The 21,095-nt window shown below is 33.1% G+C and overlaps 1 protein-coding gene across 7 annotated transcripts in view; it reads right to left on the reverse strand.

Annotated features, from left to right (window-relative positions):
- The window catches only part of LOC142324241 (unconventional myosin-XIX-like), an 89,106-nt gene that overhangs the window by 1,511 nt on the left and 66,500 nt on the right, over positions 1-21,095 (reverse strand). For 6 of the 7 annotated variants that reach the window (XM_075365095.1, XM_075365098.1, XM_075365099.1 and 3 more), the window contains 2 exons: positions 16,622-16,810; positions 14,673-15,304 (listed from right to left, as the gene is read on the reverse strand). In XM_075365095.1, the coding sequence (XP_075221210.1) occupies positions 14,673-15,304; positions 16,622-16,810 (821 nt within the window). Of the gene's footprint in view, positions 1-13,796; positions 13,907-14,672; positions 15,305-16,621; positions 16,811-21,095 lie in introns of all 7 variants that reach the window. The other variant, XR_012756252.1, reaches the window with a different exon arrangement.

Below are 21,095 nucleotides of genomic sequence, written 5' to 3' on the forward strand. Positions count from 1 at the left end.
CAACAAAAAGATCACATGCATTGTAGCAATTTTTTAAGTAATGCCATATTGGATAACATCAATGACATGTTGAGCTTTGGTAGTCCTCTTATCTCTCCTTATTTTGATATGACTCTTCTAAACCATGTCTGATCCAGCAATTCGGAAAAATTTCATTGAGGCATCTACTACACACATTCAAAACAAAATGTTTTGAATGTGTGTATTTCAGCACTGTAATGCTGAAATGTAATGATGTCAACGATCCCTTCTGTCATTAATTTTTGAAGCAACCACTTGTCAATCATTCTCACACAACTGTGTTGATTAACTGTACCATATAAAAATAAGGACAAAGATGTTCAGCTGTCATCCCAGCCCAAATCATAACATGAGGTGAATGGTGTTCAATATCCTCAAAATAAGTGACGATTGTCTTTCACCCAGAGAAAAACATTTGATTACGACAGCTTCAATAAATTGCATACTTGTCTGAGAACAATGTTCTCTTTATTGTTTGCTCTCAGAAAGTGTTCAAGCAGTAACTCACATGCATAAAATACATTAATCAAAGTCACTGACATTCAACTCATTAACTGTGGCTGAACGAAAACATTTAACTTTCAAGTCCTTCCGCATATGGTCTTACATTATTGATTTTGGAATGTCTAACTCTGCAGAATGTTTGCATGATGATTTCATCAGTGATTTTTGAATCGATGCCTCCACAGCAGCACATGTCTCAGCTCAAGTGCTCGGCCTTCCACTGCATAGTGCATCAAGAACAGTTTCCGTCAATAATGTTTGCTGTGATAGTGATATTTCCCAAAATGGACAAAGGAGTCATTCATAATGTTTTCTAATATTTTATTAGTGTGTGGACATTCAAGGACTCACACACAACCTAACAAATGCTCTTTGAACACACTCGTATCCACCATCATTCCACACTTGACTATGAATAAGGTCATCCCACAGTGAATGAACACAACAGACAATCCCCACCACAGTTTATTCTCCCCACCTTTTCCAGCAACAGTGAGTGATATCAGCAGTGAGAATTGGCAGTATTAGAGCCCGATTAAGCTTTATTATAGTGTAAAGGGACTTCCCACCCACCTTGTACAACATATTAAAATCATAAGCTGATAAGTTTCTTGTTTTTAAAAAAATAGTAGTATTTATTATAACTGTTTTACAGCTAATACCAGTTTTACTGCTGGCTATTGTGCTACTTTTGATCTGTTGATTTCTGTTCCACTGTGACAGAAGATACAATTTCCTGTTCCAATTTGCAGTACATTACAATACATACTTTTTTTTTTAAATTAAAATATAATTTAATAATGGTATTAATTATAAAACAATTAGTTAAATTTTAAAAACAAAATTTATTGTAAAATGGATTGAAATCATATGATCCATACTCATAAGTCACAGATTTTAAAAATTATCAATACTCTTCATAATGCCTGAGTTGTTTGAACTAAATCCAGCATTTCATCATTATTCAATTTTTATTCTATGCACATAACAAACTATATTCTTAATGTATAAAATTCATAAAATATAAAATCCATTAAGTTGACTGTTGACAAAATTTAATTTGTACATCACTTTATTTTTAATAACATAAAACATACAGGGAAAAATGTTGTGAACTGTGTTGACAGCCCTGGCGATTTGGTAGGCCTCTGAGACAGATATGAGAGCTTGATTAGAATGCCTTTGTATTTTTAATAAGCATGAAGCAGTGGTGTAGGGCTGAACATATTTTCCTGTTGAATTGTTTAAGTCTGATTGCCACACAAAGGAAATCTTTATGTCACTACCAACCAGTATGACACCATAGTTGAATCTCTCACCTCTTCATACAATTAAAACATGGATTTATAATTTTGAATAAACCACTTTAGATACAAATAAGAAACCATCAAACAAGTGGTCTGTTAATTTTTCATACACCAGAGAACATTGAGGTTGTTCAAACAAGCCGCCATCAGAAACCCTTGCCATTTAGTCCAACAAAATATATATATATTTTTTTGTTAAGCCATAGGATCACTCAAAAATACTGTCAGGCTGAACTTCCAGCCCCTACAAATATACCAAGAACTTAGATCCAGAGATACTTGTTGCATTGACAATTCTGGAAACAAATGTTGAAGAAACAAGGATTTCATTAACAACGCATGGATGTCAAATGAAGTGCACTTCCACATCAATGGGTATATAAAAAACCAGAATTCATGGTATATCCAGAGCATGGCAAGGAGGGGAATGCTCACCTTCCAAGATGGAAAGATAAAAAAACAAAAAAATACTAAAAATTTTTGAAAAATTTAAAATTAAACATTTTTAAAGAAATTAATTACAAAATAGAAACATTCGCACCATCTGTGAGATTTAATAACTACAATGGCACGCCAGCACCATCTTACTTGCAGCAACAAGAGTTTTCTAGAATAGTCTCATCATTTGTCTCATTTCACAACACGATGGGAATATTCCAGAAATTATCTACCGAGTATATGCAGAGTTCATGCATTTTTGGTTAGTCAGTGCAGTTGTTACTTTCACACAAGGTGTAAATAGTGTATACAATTTTTTACAACTGTAAAGTTTGTTTTTTGTGATGGCCACCTACCATCCCCTTTATTACAATGAATTGATGTTAAAACATTTTTTGGTAAGCAGCCTACTACATGCTTTTACCAGCTTTTATCAGCTTATTGCATGCTGATGTTCTACATGCTTTTATTTAACTTGCAATATATGTACCATAAATTTACATAAGTGCAGCTCTTGTTTTAAAAGAATGTAACTTAAAATTTGTTATTCTTCATTTTTTGTTTATCTTTCTATGCTAATAGTAAGTGTTATGCCATTGAGGATTCTATTGGATCTTTCATCTTAAATAGTTTCGTATTTGAGTTTATAATTTTTGTTAAGTTCTAAATAATCAATACTTTTGATGACCAATTAAAAATAATTCAAAATGTGGCCTCCTAATTACCAATATTGCTTGGTTTTTATATCAGTAAATCTGGCTAATTTCCACTATATTATAAATTTATCAGTAAAGAAAGGAAGACATGTAACTGAAAAAATTATGTGAAAAATTTATGTTTGTGATATGGATTTATGGAAATATCAGTTTTGGGATACCTGGGTCCAAAAAATTGATTTTAAAGAAATGTCTTATCTGATAAAATTTCTATTTATGATTCTTCCCTAAGTTTTCATATTTTAGAATTAAGTTCATCCTGGCCCCATAGGGGAAGACATCCTCCGTGTGATGGTTTCGGTCACCACACCACCCCCTCTGTACTCTGGGCTTTACCAGAGGTCATCTTCAGTACCTCAGCAATAACATCTTTCAGTCATGCCTCAGCCAGGATGCCACTGATTCAAATGCCACAAGCGACATTCCCATCGGTGTACTACTAACATAAACTCCAAACAAAACAAATCTAGCCAACTCTCAAACAAGACTGAATAACTTTCTAAGAATGAAGAAACCATAACAATAAATAATGTAACATAACAGCAACATAAACAAAAAAAATCTATAATGAAACAGAAATAAGAACAGCAACAAAATAACAAACACAAAGAAGGAAAGTCCAAGCAAACATAACACCCCTTCAGCAATCCTTTCTTTTGCCCAATATGCAATAAAACTTTCTACAATCACTCATTTGGCCCGCTTTGGAGATCAAGTGTTGATCCGATAATATCAAGCCGATAAATGGCATCTGTGCGCATTAAGTCATACCTAGCACATTCATATATCACATAAGCATTTTTCAACAATCTGCATTGCGGACACATTCCAGAGTCCACCAGGCCAAACTTCTGTAGTCTGTCCTGAAAAACGTCATGCCCTGAAAGAAACTGCATCACATACTTGTTTGGGTGTACCCAAGAGGTGTCCCGCAAATCAACAACATTAGGTAAAAGATCATGCGTATAACGCCCACACTCTGTCTCATCCAATCTGGCCTGTTACAGGGCAACACCATGCTGTTCTATTTCCTTTACTTTCTCCCAAGTCAATTCACCTGACTTCTTAGCAACATAATGCTGTTGCCTCTCAAACTCAATCAAGTCTATTGGTTTCACACCTGTGATCACCAAGATCGCCTCCTATGAAACTGTATGGTAACCACCCATTACCATTAGCAATATAAGGCATTGAGCCCATAACAAAATATTCTGATAGCTTTTAAATTTTAGCCTATCGGCCCACACAGGCATTGCATATAGCATAATTGCCTCGCAGACACCCTTATACAAGATACTTATAGTCTTAAAATTAAGACCCCTATCAGGATTCACCACATGTCGAATTCCAAAGAAGACATTACAAGCCTTCCCCGTGATGTATTGAAGGTGCTTCTTAAACTGCATTTCTCATCAAGAAACACCCAAAGGTGTCTTTTGAACCTGAACATATCTAATAGATTGGCCTGACATCGATACACGGACTCGCCACCTCATAGCCAAATGGCCTTTGAGGAGCATCATCATGGTCTTCTCCAGGCTAAACGTCATCTTATGTTGATGACCCCATAGCTCAAGTATCCTGCTTGAGTGGCCTGGAATTCAATACCCCCTCTGCACACCTCCTTCAACCAGCAGGAGCCCATTGTCAGCATAAAACATGATGCAACACCCACTGGGCAACCTCAGCCGCTGAAGTGAATCAAACTCCACCACCCACAATAAGGGACCCAGCACACTGTCCTGTGGACAGTGTCTGCCTCACTTCATGGCTGCCCTCGTGAAGCAGCACATCCCAATGACTGAAGTAACTTTGCATAACCTGCAACTCACTCCCAGTACAATCTCTCTTCAGTAAGTGGTATATAATAGAAGGCCACTATAGGTTATTAAATACTCCAGAAATGTTCAGGAAAATTCCCAGGACATATTCCTCACGACTGGAGGTTACCACACTCACCACATAAAGTCGTCCTTAGTAACCTTTCAGAGACAAAACCTGTACTGATTACAGGTAAACATCTGCACCAATAAGGATTGGACTGATACCAGAGAATTGCAAAATGTTATCCCAGACCTCAAGATGACGATCAGCAGGATCTCTATATTGAAAATACGAAGTTGCAAAATACAGATGCAAATTCTGAACATCCACATGATGATTGTTAGAGAGCTGTCGAATCTTCATTCGACAGCTCTTGGGACTGTGTGAAGACACAGTCCCAAGTTCCCTTCTGCACAGTACAGTAGACATACTATCAGAACCAAAATGAAATCTTTTCCAATGAGAAAAATTTAGCAGTTCACCGGACAAAACATATGGATTCTGCAACAAGATAACATCCAACCCCCTATGTATGGTAATCTTGCCAAGTTCAATCTGTACCATGTAAGCACCCTGTGGATTTAATTGCCCAATTTTCACCATCTAATGATACTGAATTGTAATACATAGTGACAGCCCTCTGATAACAACCACAATCCTTACCATTAAGCGAGTGCTTATGGTCCTTCTGAAGACGTCTGCAATTTCTATAAGTCGGACCCTTCGACTTCTTTGGACACTCCTCTTGTTTGTGTCCCTCATCCCCACAGTGGGAGCATACTACCACCAAATGTTTACACAGTTTAGCTATGTCTCCAAACTGGCAGCACTTGAAACAATGTTGAAAATCGACATATTCTTTGACCTTACACAAAGAGAAATCAATAAACAATCAGCCCTCAGAAACAAAGCCGTTAAATAGTTCAGGACTCACCCCGAAGACCCCGTGGTAACGCTCTGCCTTAACCCGAGTAGAGATAACTGATACCCCAGTCCTTTGCTCATCATCTCCTGATGAGGAGGAAACATCAGGCCGCACTTCAGCTATTACTTCACCAGGAGTGCATTTTACCCGCCTGGACTTTGACATTCTTCCTTATCAAACCAATGGAGCGAGATGCCACATCTGCATCAATGTTTGGTCAAATTAAATTTATTCTTTTTTCAGTAAATTTAAAACGAAAGGAAATATCAGCAGCAGCTATGAGGATAAGGACAAGGTAGTACAACCACCCTCAGTTCAAACACTGCGACTGCAGGGCCTTTTTCTATGGTTTAAACCAATGTCCAACACAGTGAAAGTGAAATTGAAGACGACGGCATAAAGATGATATTGTAACATTTTTCATGTTGGTGAGCATGTGCCAGTTCATAATAAAAAAAAATCTCTTGGAAAATGTCTAGGTACCACTGAAGAACTACGATTTTGAGGCAGGTGCCAAACACCTAAATAGAAAATTCAATTACCAGTGGCTGGACGCATATTCACCATGGCTAGGTTACTCAAGGTGACAAAAGATGCGTCCTGTAAATACAGTGTGCTGTTTCCACCATCAGCCAGAATGATGAGAGATGGTTGGGGGTTCTTTTTCCATCAGACCTTTCACTAAGTAAAAGGACTTGCACGATCATTGTATGCACGTGTACAGTCCCAAGGACATCAGACTGCAATGGAATCCGCAAAAATGTTCATGGAGTGTGTTCCAGTGGTCATCCAACTTCACCAGTCTTCACGAAAATAGAAAAAAACAATAAAGTACTGTCCTCATATGTTTCCTAGATCACTTTTTTCTGGCACACATGATTTACCTTTTAAAGGCAAAATCTGGATGAAGGTGTACTTATCGGCTTATGCAATTTAGGGATCAAAGCAAGTAATTCACAACTAAAAGACTATTTTGAGCATGGACCCAAAAATGCATCACTTATCATCCAAAATGAAATAATTTATGTATGTGTCATTACAATCAGGGAATACATCAGTTCACGTTACAAGGATTAAAAAAGCTTGCATTTACAGCATTTTGGCTGATGAAACCGCGGATATTTCTGGTAAAGAACAGTCTGTTGGATTATGCTTCTTTAATGAAGAGACCGACAAAATCAAACAAGAATTTTTAGGTTTTGTAGAGCCTGAAGAACTTAATGTCATAAGTATTGCCAAAGTCATTGAAGATATTGTGACAAACATAAATCTAGACCCTGATATGCATGTTCGACCAAGTTCTAAAACGAATATTGTAGGCTTGGTCGAATGTTTCATGATTGGGAAAGAAGGAGGTGTACAGGCGAACTTGAAACAAAACTACAAAAAAACCTTCTATTTCCACTGCCTTTCTCACAAGCTCAACCTTCTTGTGAACGGCATAAATGTTATCCCAGAAAATCGAAACTGCATTGAAACTATTAAGAACATAATCAAATTTTTTCATGAGTGCATTTTATGATGCAAGCTTATTGCTAGTATTCCTAAATTCTGTAAAACTAGGTGGTCAGAGAAATACAAGAACATCTGTGATTAAGTATCACTTTGTTGATATTGTTTAACACATTAGAGACCTCAGCTGAAGAAGGAAATGCAGCAACAAGAAAAAATGATTATCAAATGCATGCAGCAGCGTGCAGATCTTAATTTATTGTGTCAGTAGCCTTAATTGCTAAGTATTCCCCTATACTGGAACCTGTAGCAAATGCACTTCAATTGAAGACACTTGACATAGTCAAAGTCAATCAGCATTTTCAAACTATTCTTGACATGCTGCAAGTTCATTGGGAAGATGTGGAGAATGTCATAACCAACATTTTAAAAGAAGCAGGCAAAATTGCGATGCATTTGAATGTTGATATAACTGCCACTCACACTGCTGGCCGACAGAAGCATAGAAGCAATCATCCAGCCAAAAAGTTATCTTTATTTTGAAAAAGTCTCTAATAATTCCTTACATCGATCCCATCATATCTTTTTAAGTCAGATCATCTTCTGCAGACAAATTGCCTGCATTTTCATCGCTTAATTTCCATCCGAATAACATGAAAGAGGTTTCAACAGACGAATGGAATGAAAGTACTTCATCTTGTGCGGCACTGAAGGAGAAAGGGAATTGTGGTTCAAAATGTGGAATGAGGTACAGGAAGCACCAGTCACACAACTGAGGCTTTAAAAAAGAGCGAATTGTTTTTCCTGACTATTGGAGGCTCTGCTGACACTGCATTCACAGCCCTGTACAACAAGTACTACTGAACATTCATTTAGATCCCTTTGTCAAATTAAAACATGGCTAAGAAGCACCATTAGTGAAAACAGGTTAAATATGTTAGCTATGTGAAGCATTCACTGATAACGAGTTTTCGCTAACAAGGAGCAATTAGTTGAAGCTGCAATTAGAAAATTTGCATCTAATCCTCGCAAACTATTGTTACAAAATTAGTTTTTTTTTAAATAAATATTTTATTCTTCATTTTGTTATTGTATTATTGCACTGCACCCACCTTGTGGACTACCCTTCCACAATGAAAGAAGTTAAATTCAGAAAGAAGAGCTGGATATGCCCCTGAAATAATTTATATTAGTTCAGAATAACATTATATTACTGAACATTATTATACAACATATTCCAATATATTACTGGGTCATCAGGTACACCACTGCCCATTAGATAGCACCACAGTTATAGTATAGTGTGTTGTATCATTGCATGGTGTAGTAAAAGGTTTTTTAAGACACAGACTGCAAAATTTCCCGCAGTTGAAACTGAAAACTCTGTTTTCAACAGAAGGAGCTGCATCACATACAGCTGATGACAGTTTTACAGAAATTGTTTGGCAATTAAATAATTTTATGACATGGTGACATTGCATGGCCCCGAAGTCCCTAACTAGACCAGTTTGTGATTTTTTTGAGGGGACATTTCAAATGCCTAGTATATCATGTTTGTTATATAACTATTGTCAAACTTAAAGCAAAAATTAAGGAAGAAATCCCCAACATAAATGTTGACATGTTACACATCGTGCTATGGAAAATTTCCAAAACAGAAATATTTCAACTTTATATACAGAGTGATCATAAACTATTCAGTGCATTTTAGGTATTAATAAAAAAATAACACAGCAATGTATTTACATCCATGTTTTATTATTGAATAGGGTATTTCAAACAGTTTTGTTTACAAGTGTTAACTTTGAACAAGTTCTACATGAGTATCTTTAGTGGCACGTAAAATGTCTAAACGATATTCAGTTTCATGGGAAAAATTACAAAGAATATCTGAGTTATTTCATTAATTACACCTTCAATCTTTTTTTTTTTTAGTTCATTGATGTTGATAACCTGAATTGCACACACCATCTTTGAAAGAAACAGATTGAGTAGCGTAATGTCAGTGGATAAATGTGGTCAGAAAGTTGGTCTATTATGGCCAAAGCAATGTTGAGAAAACTGTTCGTGTAGATAGTACTTGACATATAACCCCACAGTGGTGGTGCACCATCTGTTTAGAAGTAAATCTTAGGTTGCCGATGTTCAATTTTTGTACTGCATACTTCTGTAACATGTCTAGATAGCTAGCGCTAGTAATCGTTGGCTCAGCGAAGAGTGGTCCAACCACTTCATTCAGTAGTCAACACATACCAAATGTTAATTTTCAAGTTATCATGTTGTGTTTGTCAAGTAGCATGAGGGTTCTAGCTACCCAAAATCTGACAATTATGATGGCTAACATGACCAGAAATACAGATGATAGTAGCTTAGTCAGAGAAGATGACTTTTTCTAAACAAACTATCTTCGTTCACTTTATCAAGAATGTACACAGCAAACAGTGTGGTTTATCATCATCTTCAATTGCATGCAACTGAATTTTGTATGCATGAAGGTTTAGGCATTACAACCTTCATAAATGTTGATTAAGGCATTCCAAGTTCTAAATTTGCACAAGTCAATTTACCCAGGCTTCCCTGAAACATTTCTCTTTCTCGACTCACAACTTCCTCAGAGATGACTGGTCTGCCAGCACCTCCCAACGAAAACATCTTAATGACAAATCCACTTTCATGAAACCATAGTATGCATATTGCTTTCTCCTGCACAGTAGCCCCTTGCCATTGCATTGCATTGGTACATTCATTTAAGGTCAGAGTAACTCTAGTACCTACACCAACGTTTGAAAAAAATCAATACATGCTACACTGCTTTGCTAATTTTTTATTAACCCTTAAAATGTGCTGAATAATTTATGTTCATCCTACATACATATACATTGGCATTGAAATATTGCGAATGTGAAGCTGGTAATGTGAAAATTGAGGACACACCTTGCAGCAGCCAACCAGTTTCTGTGACTGACGAGAAACATAGAAAGGAGGTGAACGATTTGCTTCAAAGTGACCGGCAAATCACCCAGCAATGCATTGCAAGTCAGTAAGGCATATCTAAAGAACGAGCAGGCCATTTATTGAACAATTGAGTTACCGTAATATCTGTGCATGATGGATACCACACAAACACAAGCAGCGTCGTGTTGAATGTTGCAAAGAACTTTTACAGTGCTACTGTGCTGAAAGAAACAACTTCCTTTCAATATTGTGACCAGGGATGAGAGCTGAGTACATCATTACGTCTGGAAGAAAAACGGCAAAGCATGGAATACAGACATTATAAATCGCCAAAACCCAAAAAATTTAAAACTCAAGCCTTGGTGAAGAAACTCCTTTTGACAGTGTTTTGAGATGCCAAACATGTTTATGTGACTGAATATCTGGAAACTGGGTTAACTGATCTTCTCCAAACGGTACATTGAGACGTTAAGACACCTCAGATGATGAGTATGCTGTATTCAAAAGGCCACCATGACCATAATCTTGGAACATGACAATCCACAGCCTCAAACATTGCACGCCACTACAGAGGCTCTCTCCTCCGCACGATGATTATTCCTACATAAAGAGCTCCAGGGTGACATAGTGTCCTTAACTGGAAGAAGTTTATTGTTGAAATTAACAAAATAGTTTTTACAACTAAAAACAAGAAAATAAAAATGAAATAAAACTAAAAGAAAAAAAATGAAGGACCAAAAATGGAAAAAAGTTCATAATTTTAACCAATTCATTAAAAAAAGGCATTAACTCCATAAGCAAGTAAGATGAAACTACCCCAAAAACTAAAGGCACCAAAACAAAAATAGAATAATCAAATATTTGATTTTCATTTTTGGGTAATTTTTTTTCTGTTTTTATTGATGTATTTGATTTACTTTTTAGTGGAGTGCATTCCATTCACTCTGCCACAATTAAAAACTTCAACGAATTAGGTCATCAAAAAATCCTCATAGCTGGCTTGCAGGAAATGAGAAATATAAGCAAAGAACTGTTCGAATCACAAGGTTACAGAATTTACAACTGAATACTGGGCATAGGGGGCTCCCAGTTTGGAACCAGGATTCATAGTAAATTTGAAAATAATAAACTCTGCAATTAATTTTAAAGCAATCTCATACAGGATCGCAACCGTAACTTTAAAAGCAACAAATAAAATTTATACCATCATAAACGTCAATGCCCCAACCAGTGATAAAAATAACCTAAATAAAACTAGAAAAGAAGTAGAAAAGTTTTGGGAAAGCTTAGACCAAGTAATTAACCAAACTGATAAAAATAATATTAAAATCTTATTAAGGGACTTTAATACCCAATTGGATAAAGAAAAAAGATACAGACATCATCGGTAAATGGACCTCAGATATGTACGAATAAAAACGGACAGAGGTTGATAGAACTATGCAGGGAAAATAATAATATTTCCAAACACTATTTAAAAAGAAAATTTAGTAAGCATCAATCATGAAAGCATCCTGACTGGTGAAAGGGAGGGAATGGCAGTTGAATCACGTGTGTATGGACATATACACACCATTTCTCAGAGAAATGTACAATTTAAAAGTACTAAGAGAAGTTGACACCAGATTGGATCATTATCTAACCAAAATAAAGATAAAATTCAGCCCATTTAAAAATGGAAAACAAAAAGCAGATAAGAAAACAGAGGAAATACGATCCCCACCAGATAATCAAAAAAGAGAAGTACCAGGAAAAAACCCAAACTACGGAAAACTTAACAGACAATTTAGAAGAAATAATTCCTGTTCTGCAAAAAGAAGCTGAAAAATTATATCCCCTATACCCATGAAAAAAACACATTTGGTGGAATGAAGAATGTGGCAGAGTCCATGAAGAAAGACTGGTTAAGATTTTAGTCATAAAACAGGAGGAAATGCCAACAACCTCAAAAACATTAGAAAAACATTCTGCCAAATAATCTACAAAACCAAAAGACAATCTCAAAAAGATCTAATAAATCTAATAGAAGAAAATTACCATGTAATTACATGAAAATTACATTATTACAAAACCTTCCATAAACAACTAAAAAAATACGATTCCTAACGCTAATGCTGAAGGATAAAAACAGAATAATAGCAAATAACAAGGAAAACGCAGAAATTATGCCAGAAGCATTTTAAAAGCTGCTAAACTGTAAGAACCAGAGGAATTTTTGGAAATCAACACTGAAACCCACTGTTTGATTACACTGTGAGTTTGTCGTACAGGCGTCTGACGCTTCTGCCTTGGTAAGGTGTTTGAGAAGGTGATGATGTATTTGCAAAATGTATTTGCCTTGTGAAATCTCCTGATGGAGGACCAGTACGGTTTGCAACTGAGGAAAGGTAGAGAGGATGCAATTTTAAAAGCGATTTACATCATTACTCCCGACTCTGTGTTATGTACCGGGTATGTTTTTGGATATATTCAAAGCATTTAACAATTTGTAGTAGTCCTCTGCTTTATATCAATTACAATCGTGGGTGTGTATGCATGATGAGATCAGGGTGCTGATATGTAGTGCTTTGTAATGGTGACACTGAGGTGAGTAGATGCTGTCTAAGGGGTGTCACCAAGGCAGTGTGCTGGGCTCTCTGGGTTGTGGAGTTTGACTATCTCATGCAGTTGAGGTTGCCCAGTGGATGTCGTGTCATCGCTTGTGACAATGTCGGGGCTTCTGCTGTCAAAGGAGACTTGAGAAACAAGGTCGAATTCCAGGCAACTCAAGCTTTTAAAATACTAGAGAAGAGGAGCAATTAAAAATCAAAATAAAATTGTATTTAGTTCTGAGAAGACCACCATGATGCTGCTGAAGGGCTGTTATGCGGTGAGCCCATGTTTTGATCACCAGCCATTCTATTTGTTACATCTCATTACAATGGTATTTGGGTGTACTCCTTCATGAGAATTTCAAATTCAAGTAGCACTTCCCGAGTGTCACTAAGAAGGCATATGAAGCCTTTTTTGGCATTCGTGGGGAGGTCCTTCCCGATCGGGGACTAAATTTTAAAATAATGAAAATTTTGTATAAAAGTGTATACAAGGCGATTTTGCATTGTGCAGCATTTCAGAAGACCTTGCTTTGTTAGCAAACAATTACCAAGAATCAAAACAGATAAAAAAAACAACAAAATTTAGAACAAAAAATTGGCCTGAGAATATTCTTTCAAAAGACAGAAATAATGTTAACCAGTCTACATAACGACACTGATAACAGAGAGAATTACCAGTGTTATTTCTTTTTTTGGTTTGGGTTCTTTGGTTTTCTGTTCCTTTACTTGCAAATAATACCAAAATAGATAACCAAGAAATAAAAATTGTCAATAGATTGAAATATTTAGGAAAAATTACCGCTTACAATTTAAATGAAAAAACAATTTAGATGAATTTCAAAAATTCATAAAAACTGAGGGATAAGTATATCACCATTAATATTATTTATGTTAAAACTACTAATATATACCTACATATAAAAGAATAATTCAAACTATGTATGCCATCCCTGCCTCTTGAAAAAGTGAAATTTCACAGTTTTGGTAATGTTCAATTTTATTGGTAATTTTCTCATAAAAAAGAGAGATAGTTAAATAAACCACTAGACTGATCTTTTACCTTGAGAAAATATGATTAAATTGCTTTTTGTTTCATCCTTCCAGAATCAATAATTTTTTAGTTATGATTTTTTTCCATAAACCTTACAATCACAAAAATAGGTGTGCACACTGTAACAAAAATGGCCGCCACAGGTAAACTTCTTAAATAAAAATTAAAAACAAAAAAAAAATTGTTTTAAGGTTCTGAAACATGTAGGAAACAAGTGGGTAAGATTCAATTTTTTTTTGAATCGGTCAAGCAACCAACTTATGTTTTTTTGGGACACTTCAAATGGATTGACCCAGAAGTGAAACGCTGTTTAAAACAACTAACTTTGTGGCTAACAAGAGAATCCTGAAAATCTAGAGACACATGACATATTAATGTGCATTAATAAAAAATATCAGAAAGATATTTTTCAAGAAGGAAAGGTGATTTCAGAGACAGTTTTAGAGATGGAAAGATAGGCATGGTCTGAAAGGATGAAGAAATGTTGGAAAAATAGGAACTAAAAATTCCTTATAATTGACTAAAGTGACCCATGCTGGCAATAAAAAAAAAAAATATATATATATGTATAAAATGAAATTAAGAAGTTTACACTAGTACATTATCATTTACAATTTGATGCATGTATTGAAAATATCAAATTGCACATTACTGCAAATATGTCACACTTCTAGCATGTTTCTCAACAATATCTTAATTTACTCGTCCTGAGCTTATAATTAATATAATAATGTTAATTAAACCACAAGAAATTTGATCATTATCCAAAAAGAATTCAGAAGTTTTATGCCTTACATCCCTTAGCCAATTTACCTCTAGTTATTTATAGACAATTAAAATATATTTTAACAAAAAAAAAAAAAAAATGATTGAATAAAATCTTACCTTAGCCAATGATCTTCTGCTAACAACACCATTACCTACAAAAAATGTTTCACGTCCTACTACTTTTTCAGAAATGACAATTTTTTTAAGATAATGACAAGAATATCCTTTTTCAGTTACAGGATATGATTTATTAGCAACTGAATATAATTCAGACTGTTCTCTGTATTTTTTACTTTGTAGTGGTTTTTGTATTTCATAAGTATGTTTTATAGAATTATTTAAAAAGCTTACTTCTGTGATTTGTGTATTTACACTATTATTTGATGACAATGGAATTTTATTTAACCAATTTAACATTAAATCCACTTTTTCTTCATTCATTCTTTTAAAATCAAAATTTATAAATGCATTATCACCTGTACCTTTATCAGTTACAACCAAATTTTGTGAAAATACTAAAACATTCTTTCTACTCATAAGATCATCGCCAGTATCCAAAAATAATTTTGAATTGTCACCACGACTTAGACACCTACTTGTTTCAGTTACAGAAACTGAAGCCGATATCGTACAATTACCATCTTGATAATTATTTAAAAGTTGTATGCTACTTCCTATTCCCTCTCTTTTATCTAAATTACTGATTTCTAAACAACTTGATTTCTTTTCTAAAATCCAATTTTTTAAATCTGCAACATTATAAATTGATATTATATTTGATAACACATATATTATACACTGATATTATATTTGATAACACTGTTAATAATAAAAAGAAAGTGTTATAATTAAATTATTAACATTAATTAATTCTAAGCAACTGACACTCATGAACTTTTACTAACACAATCTGACTGTCCACTATCTTAAAACTGCAAAACAGTACTTAAATATAATTCCATTATATCATTGTATAACTCCATTATTTGAATTTCACTCATCCGGTCATTTGGATTACCCAGACTGTATCAACATTTTTTTTCTTCATAATTTTGGTTTGATTTTTAAAGTTAAATTTAATTCAAAACTTGGTACAGTATTATGAAAAGCTGTAGCTCTAAATCTAAATGTTTCTTGTTTTATGCTAAGTGTTTACGGTATATGTATTCAATAAATAACTATAAAATCTTCTTACATCAGTAGGGTGTATTATAAATATTTTTGTTAATATTGTAAGCAGAAGAATTTCTATTTATACTGTATTACAGAAGCACGAGATAAAATTAATTTTTGTTTTATAAATTTTTTATTTACGAAATGAAAAAAAAAATTATATGAAATCATATATGAAAAGAAATATTAATTGGGTATTTGAAGAATTTTTCAATTGTCAATAGTATTGTAGTTGAAAAAAATAAGTGGATAAGTTAAAATAATAAGTGGATACAGGCATTAAAAATATTAAATGCCTGTATTACAAAACTACAGCCAGAAGTGGTTAATAAAAGAAGAATCATTGCTTACACTGAAATAAAACAACTGATAAATAAAAACGGTTACTGGAAAAGCGTTTTTGTGACTTACGAGTAGAAAAGACAGAAAATAAACTACAGATGATAGATGATGTAGAAATCGAGCAACTTTTAGAATTAAAAGTTCGAAAATGTAATTATGAAAATGGTTAAGGACCAAGAAAACTTAGCAATATAAGATATAAAACAGAATATTTTCTTAATTATTTTTGAGAGAATATGAAGTGCTGCACATCATTCATAGAAATTTGACATTAACAAAAAGGAAGAACCTTCCAATTCACAAACCAAATCTAACATAAATGGAATTTTTTAGTATAAAAATTTCTATCCACTGTGGGTATTAAATACAGGAAGCACACTGGTATACTAGCCAGCAATATTAAGGTAAAAGAATAATGCAAATTACAAATTCCCTGTACTAAAACTATAAGTCAATAATTAATTAATTCTTTTTCTAACTGGAACAGGAACATATTTAGTAAAGAACAAATTCTAAGATAAAATAAAAACAAAAAAGTCAACTGAACTTACAATGCTGTATAATTTTTGCAGCATTATTTTTCTTCAAGAATGTACGTTTACGTAAAAACTTTTGAATAACACGAGCAGAATGATTTCTCAAAAACTGTCGTTTAGCTTCAAGGGTTATGAATACATCTTCATTTAAAAAAACACTTTTATCTCCCACTTGGCATGGTATATCAATATCTGAAGTCCATTCTGAAAGAAAATCACATAGGTTTTAAAATATTCATCAGAAATCTATAAATTAACATACAAAAGTTATACAATAAATTTGTAGTTATTACTGAATACTGTTAAAGTACAAATGTATTTTATTTTGTTTTCTATTAACCGTTACAGTGAAAGAGAAAACACTGTCTGTGCTTATGGTTAAATACTTACTTTCAGTTTGTGAGAATTTCAACATGCTGATTATTGTGTTGTTGAGTGCTGCTCTACGGACAGTTGCCGAGATAACGCAGAGAGCTGGCAGTCCAGTTCAGATGTGGAGCTCATACAGTTAACATGATACATAATCAGTAGATTCAATCAGAACAATTACAGATTTTAATTTATACAATTCAGTTATATTTAATTATGTTTGTTGTTAAAAATTCAGTTTAGTTATAAAGCAGTGATTAATATTCAGTGATAAGATATTGTTAAATAAAGTTTTATACAATTGAACTTAGTGGGATTCATTTGTACCCCAACACTGATTACTGAGCATCAAATATTATTTTACTTTGTAAAAATAAGTGGTAATTTTTTATATGAATGACAGGACTATATAAAGTTTTACAAAATTTGTGGAGATTTTTTTTCAAAAACATTTGGAACCGAAAGGAAATACTAAAGAATGGTTCTTAAATTATATGATACTAGTGGACCCGACAGTCGTCGTCCTGACGTGGCATTGTTCTGTAATACATGAACAACACATAAATATAGGTAATTTATTTAAGTTAAATTGAGCAGGAATGTGGACAAAATTTCATTAATGTGACTATTAGTATGATTATTATCAGTTTGTGATTGTTGTATTATTGTAATGGGTTTATTGATTAATTATGGGTAGTATGGTTAATATTTATTTTCGTTAAATATTAATATGTCTGATGAAAATTGAATTAAAAAATCGAAACGTCATAAAATTAATAATTAGTGTAATTAATAAATTTTCATCCACATTACTACTAATTTTCACTTAAGATCATTCTAAAAAAGTACCTCCTACATTTCTATTTATTTAATAATTTTGAAGTTTCATAACCATGTGATAGCTTAATTAATTGATTAATAAAAAAAATTAAAGCACTGTAAAAAAAGGCAACGTAGTTAAAATTTTAGTAGAAATTTTTATCATTTTTCTTATTCTTCATTTATTTCTCATTCTTTATTTTAATATCTATTTTACCAAATTTGAGATAATTGTAAATTAAAAACAATTTTAGAAATTTTTTGTAAAATTAATCAGCTACAAAAATTATAACTTCAATTTTTTAAATATACATTAAACTTTAATTATTATAAGTAATTTATATTTTAATTTTATAAATGTTATAATTTATTTTACAAACTAACATGTTTATTTTCAAAGAGCTGTTCAATACTTCATAAGTTGCATAGAGTCAAATGAGAACTGACAATTTAAATTTGTAGGTTAAGTTGATTGTTATTGAATGCACGTATATTCATCATTAAAAACTAATGAAAAAACATGTAAAATACTTACTTCAATACTGCACCTTACAAAATTGCACAATGTATATTTTTTAATTACACTTTATAACGTTATTGCAAAAAATAATAATATAATATAATACAATATTCTCAATAAGCGCGCAATTCTAGCAGACTCGGCAATGCTTCGTTCTTGCTAGATTTGAGTATGCATACAGATTAAATGAACACAATTGAAAGTTTCATAAAACCTTAAAAACTGAACATTAGGAACTTCACAAAATTTAACCTTTCACTTTATAAAAGTCAGAATGTAAATAAATCCAAATGGCGAAACAACAGCACTACCTATCGGATTTAATTCACACTTCACTCTAATCACAGTATTCGATGGAAAATAATTTTTTAACAAAAAGGATTGTGGCTGCAAAATCACTGCAATTAATACTGAACATTAAGAAACTTACAGAACATTACGGAACTTCATAAAATTTAACCTTTCACTTTATAAAAGTCAGAATGTAAATAAATCCAATTGTCAGAACAGCACTACTTATTGGATTTAATTCAAACTACTCTCTAAACACAGTAGACCGTTAAAAATACAAATTTTAATGTAATAACAACATTAAGCTATGAAGCAAGTAACTGATATGCGAAAATGCAGCAAAATAAGAAAAAATCCTAGAATCCGATTGCAGCACCAACTACCGGGTCTGACTGATATGCCAAAAATTTTTAAAAAATTCTAAAACGCGATCGCAGCATTGCCTACCGGATCCAATTGTGAACCTTAACCACCCCAAGATCAACAACACATAAATAAATTTAAATTTAAAAAAAACTTTTCTATCGGATCAAATTGTGAAGTTTTAAACCATTCTCAAATACCCTTGAACACAAACAAAAATTTCATCAAAATCGGTCCAGACGTTTACGAGGAGTTCAGTGACATACACACGCACACAAGAAATATATATATAAAGATATCACAAAATGATGTCATCAAATTATCAGTCACCACCATCTGTATCAATGCCATATATCTTGCTTCTATTATGTGGCAAAATGACTTTGACTTTTTCTTTTATCCCTTGATCAATCTATTTGCTGACAGTATCTGACCAGCATCAATAAATCTTAAAAAATTACTTTTAAAAAGAATTACTGACTTATTTTACAGACCTGTAGACACTTACCTTTAAGTAAAGAATATTAAAAAAAAATAACCAGAATTTTGCACTTACATTGAGAACATATAAATATAGAGTACATTTTGTTACAGTAACTGTTTATTCAGATTGGATCATTTACTGCACGATATAAAACACATAGAGTTACATACAAGACATGTAACATATAAGGCCCATTCAATAAGTAAATAGATAAATGTGCACGGAGAGGAAACTAGTTTGTCTAGTTGACTATATGAATGCCAACACATTAGTGTGAGCCTGAGCTACATAGTAAGTATTTAAGTGCAATCCACACACGTTTTGATTTTTTTTTTTAATACCTTTGTAATTATAGATAGCTTACTGTAAAAATGCTCTTTAGAGGAGTAGTGCAGTTATTCGTGTTTTTGTCACTTTAAAGGTACAAAAACTGTCAATATTTTGCATGCTTAATACAGTGTGATTTGTACAAACAAGGTAAGTTTTACCTATAGGTAGAGATATTAAAAGTGATCAAAAAAGTGTTACTGATGAAGCACTTTCTGGACTTCCAGTAGATGTGCCAACAGAGATTTTGATAAAAATGTTGAACAAATAATTCTCAACAGAGTTACTGTGGAAGAAGTAGCACAGAGATAGAGCATTAGTGTGTACACATAGTGCAGAAGATTATCCAAGATTACTTGGAATTTGTTAAGAAATGTGCATGCTGGGTACTTAAAATGCTGCAAGATTACAGACCTGTACACAACTGAAATCTAATTTGATTATGGGCAAGGTAATTCTTAGATAAATAATTACCACTGATAAGACTTAGATATACCATTACGAACCAGAGTCAAAACAGCAGAGTAGAGTAGAAACACACTAGTAACAAAGAAATTCAAAATGCAGTCTTCTGCTGGAAAAGCGATGCTTACAATTTTTTGGGACATGAAAGATCATATTCTTTGCCATTGTTTAGAAGGTCAAGAGTTAGGTTTCAATTTTTGTTTTTTTTTGCTTGGGTTATTACAGCCTTTTAGAGATGCTTTAAAATTGTTTAGAAGGTGGTATTATTTCCTTGTCTTTGGTAATTATTTGATTTATTTTTTTGTACCAATATTAGGTCTTTCTGTTTCTTTAATATTTTGGTTATTATTTCCTTTCACTTTTAATTGTATTGGGTTTACTTATTGTTTATTTATTTATTTTTTTGTTCTGGTTTAGGGGCATATTTTATTATGATTAGTGGTTGGTCTTCTAATTCGGTTTATTCTTTGTTGGGTTGTATATGTAGAATTTCTCAGAGTATCTCTTATGAGGTTGTTTTTTTTAGTTATTTTTTGTTTTATTTTGTATTGTGAGTCTTTTAATTTGATTTATTTTTTTTTATTTTCAGCTGGATATTAGATTTGTTTTTTCTTTTCCATTGTTTATGATTTTTCTTTCTTTTATTTTGGCTGAAACCAATCGGTCTCCATTTGATTTTTTTAAGGGGGAGTTGGAGTTGGTTGTTGGATTGAGTATTGATCTTTTAGATCTAATGATACTATTTTTTTTTTTTTTGTCTTCAGTCATTTGACTGGTTTGATGCAGCTCTCCAAGATTCCCTATCTAGTGCTAGTCGTTTCATTTCAGTATACCCTCTACATCCTACATCC

Source organism: Lycorma delicatula, chromosome 4 (genome assembly GCF_047948215.1).
Source record: "Lycorma delicatula isolate Av1 chromosome 4, ASM4794821v1, whole genome shotgun sequence".
Taxonomy (NCBI): Eukaryota; Metazoa; Arthropoda; class Insecta; order Hemiptera; family Fulgoridae; genus Lycorma; species Lycorma delicatula.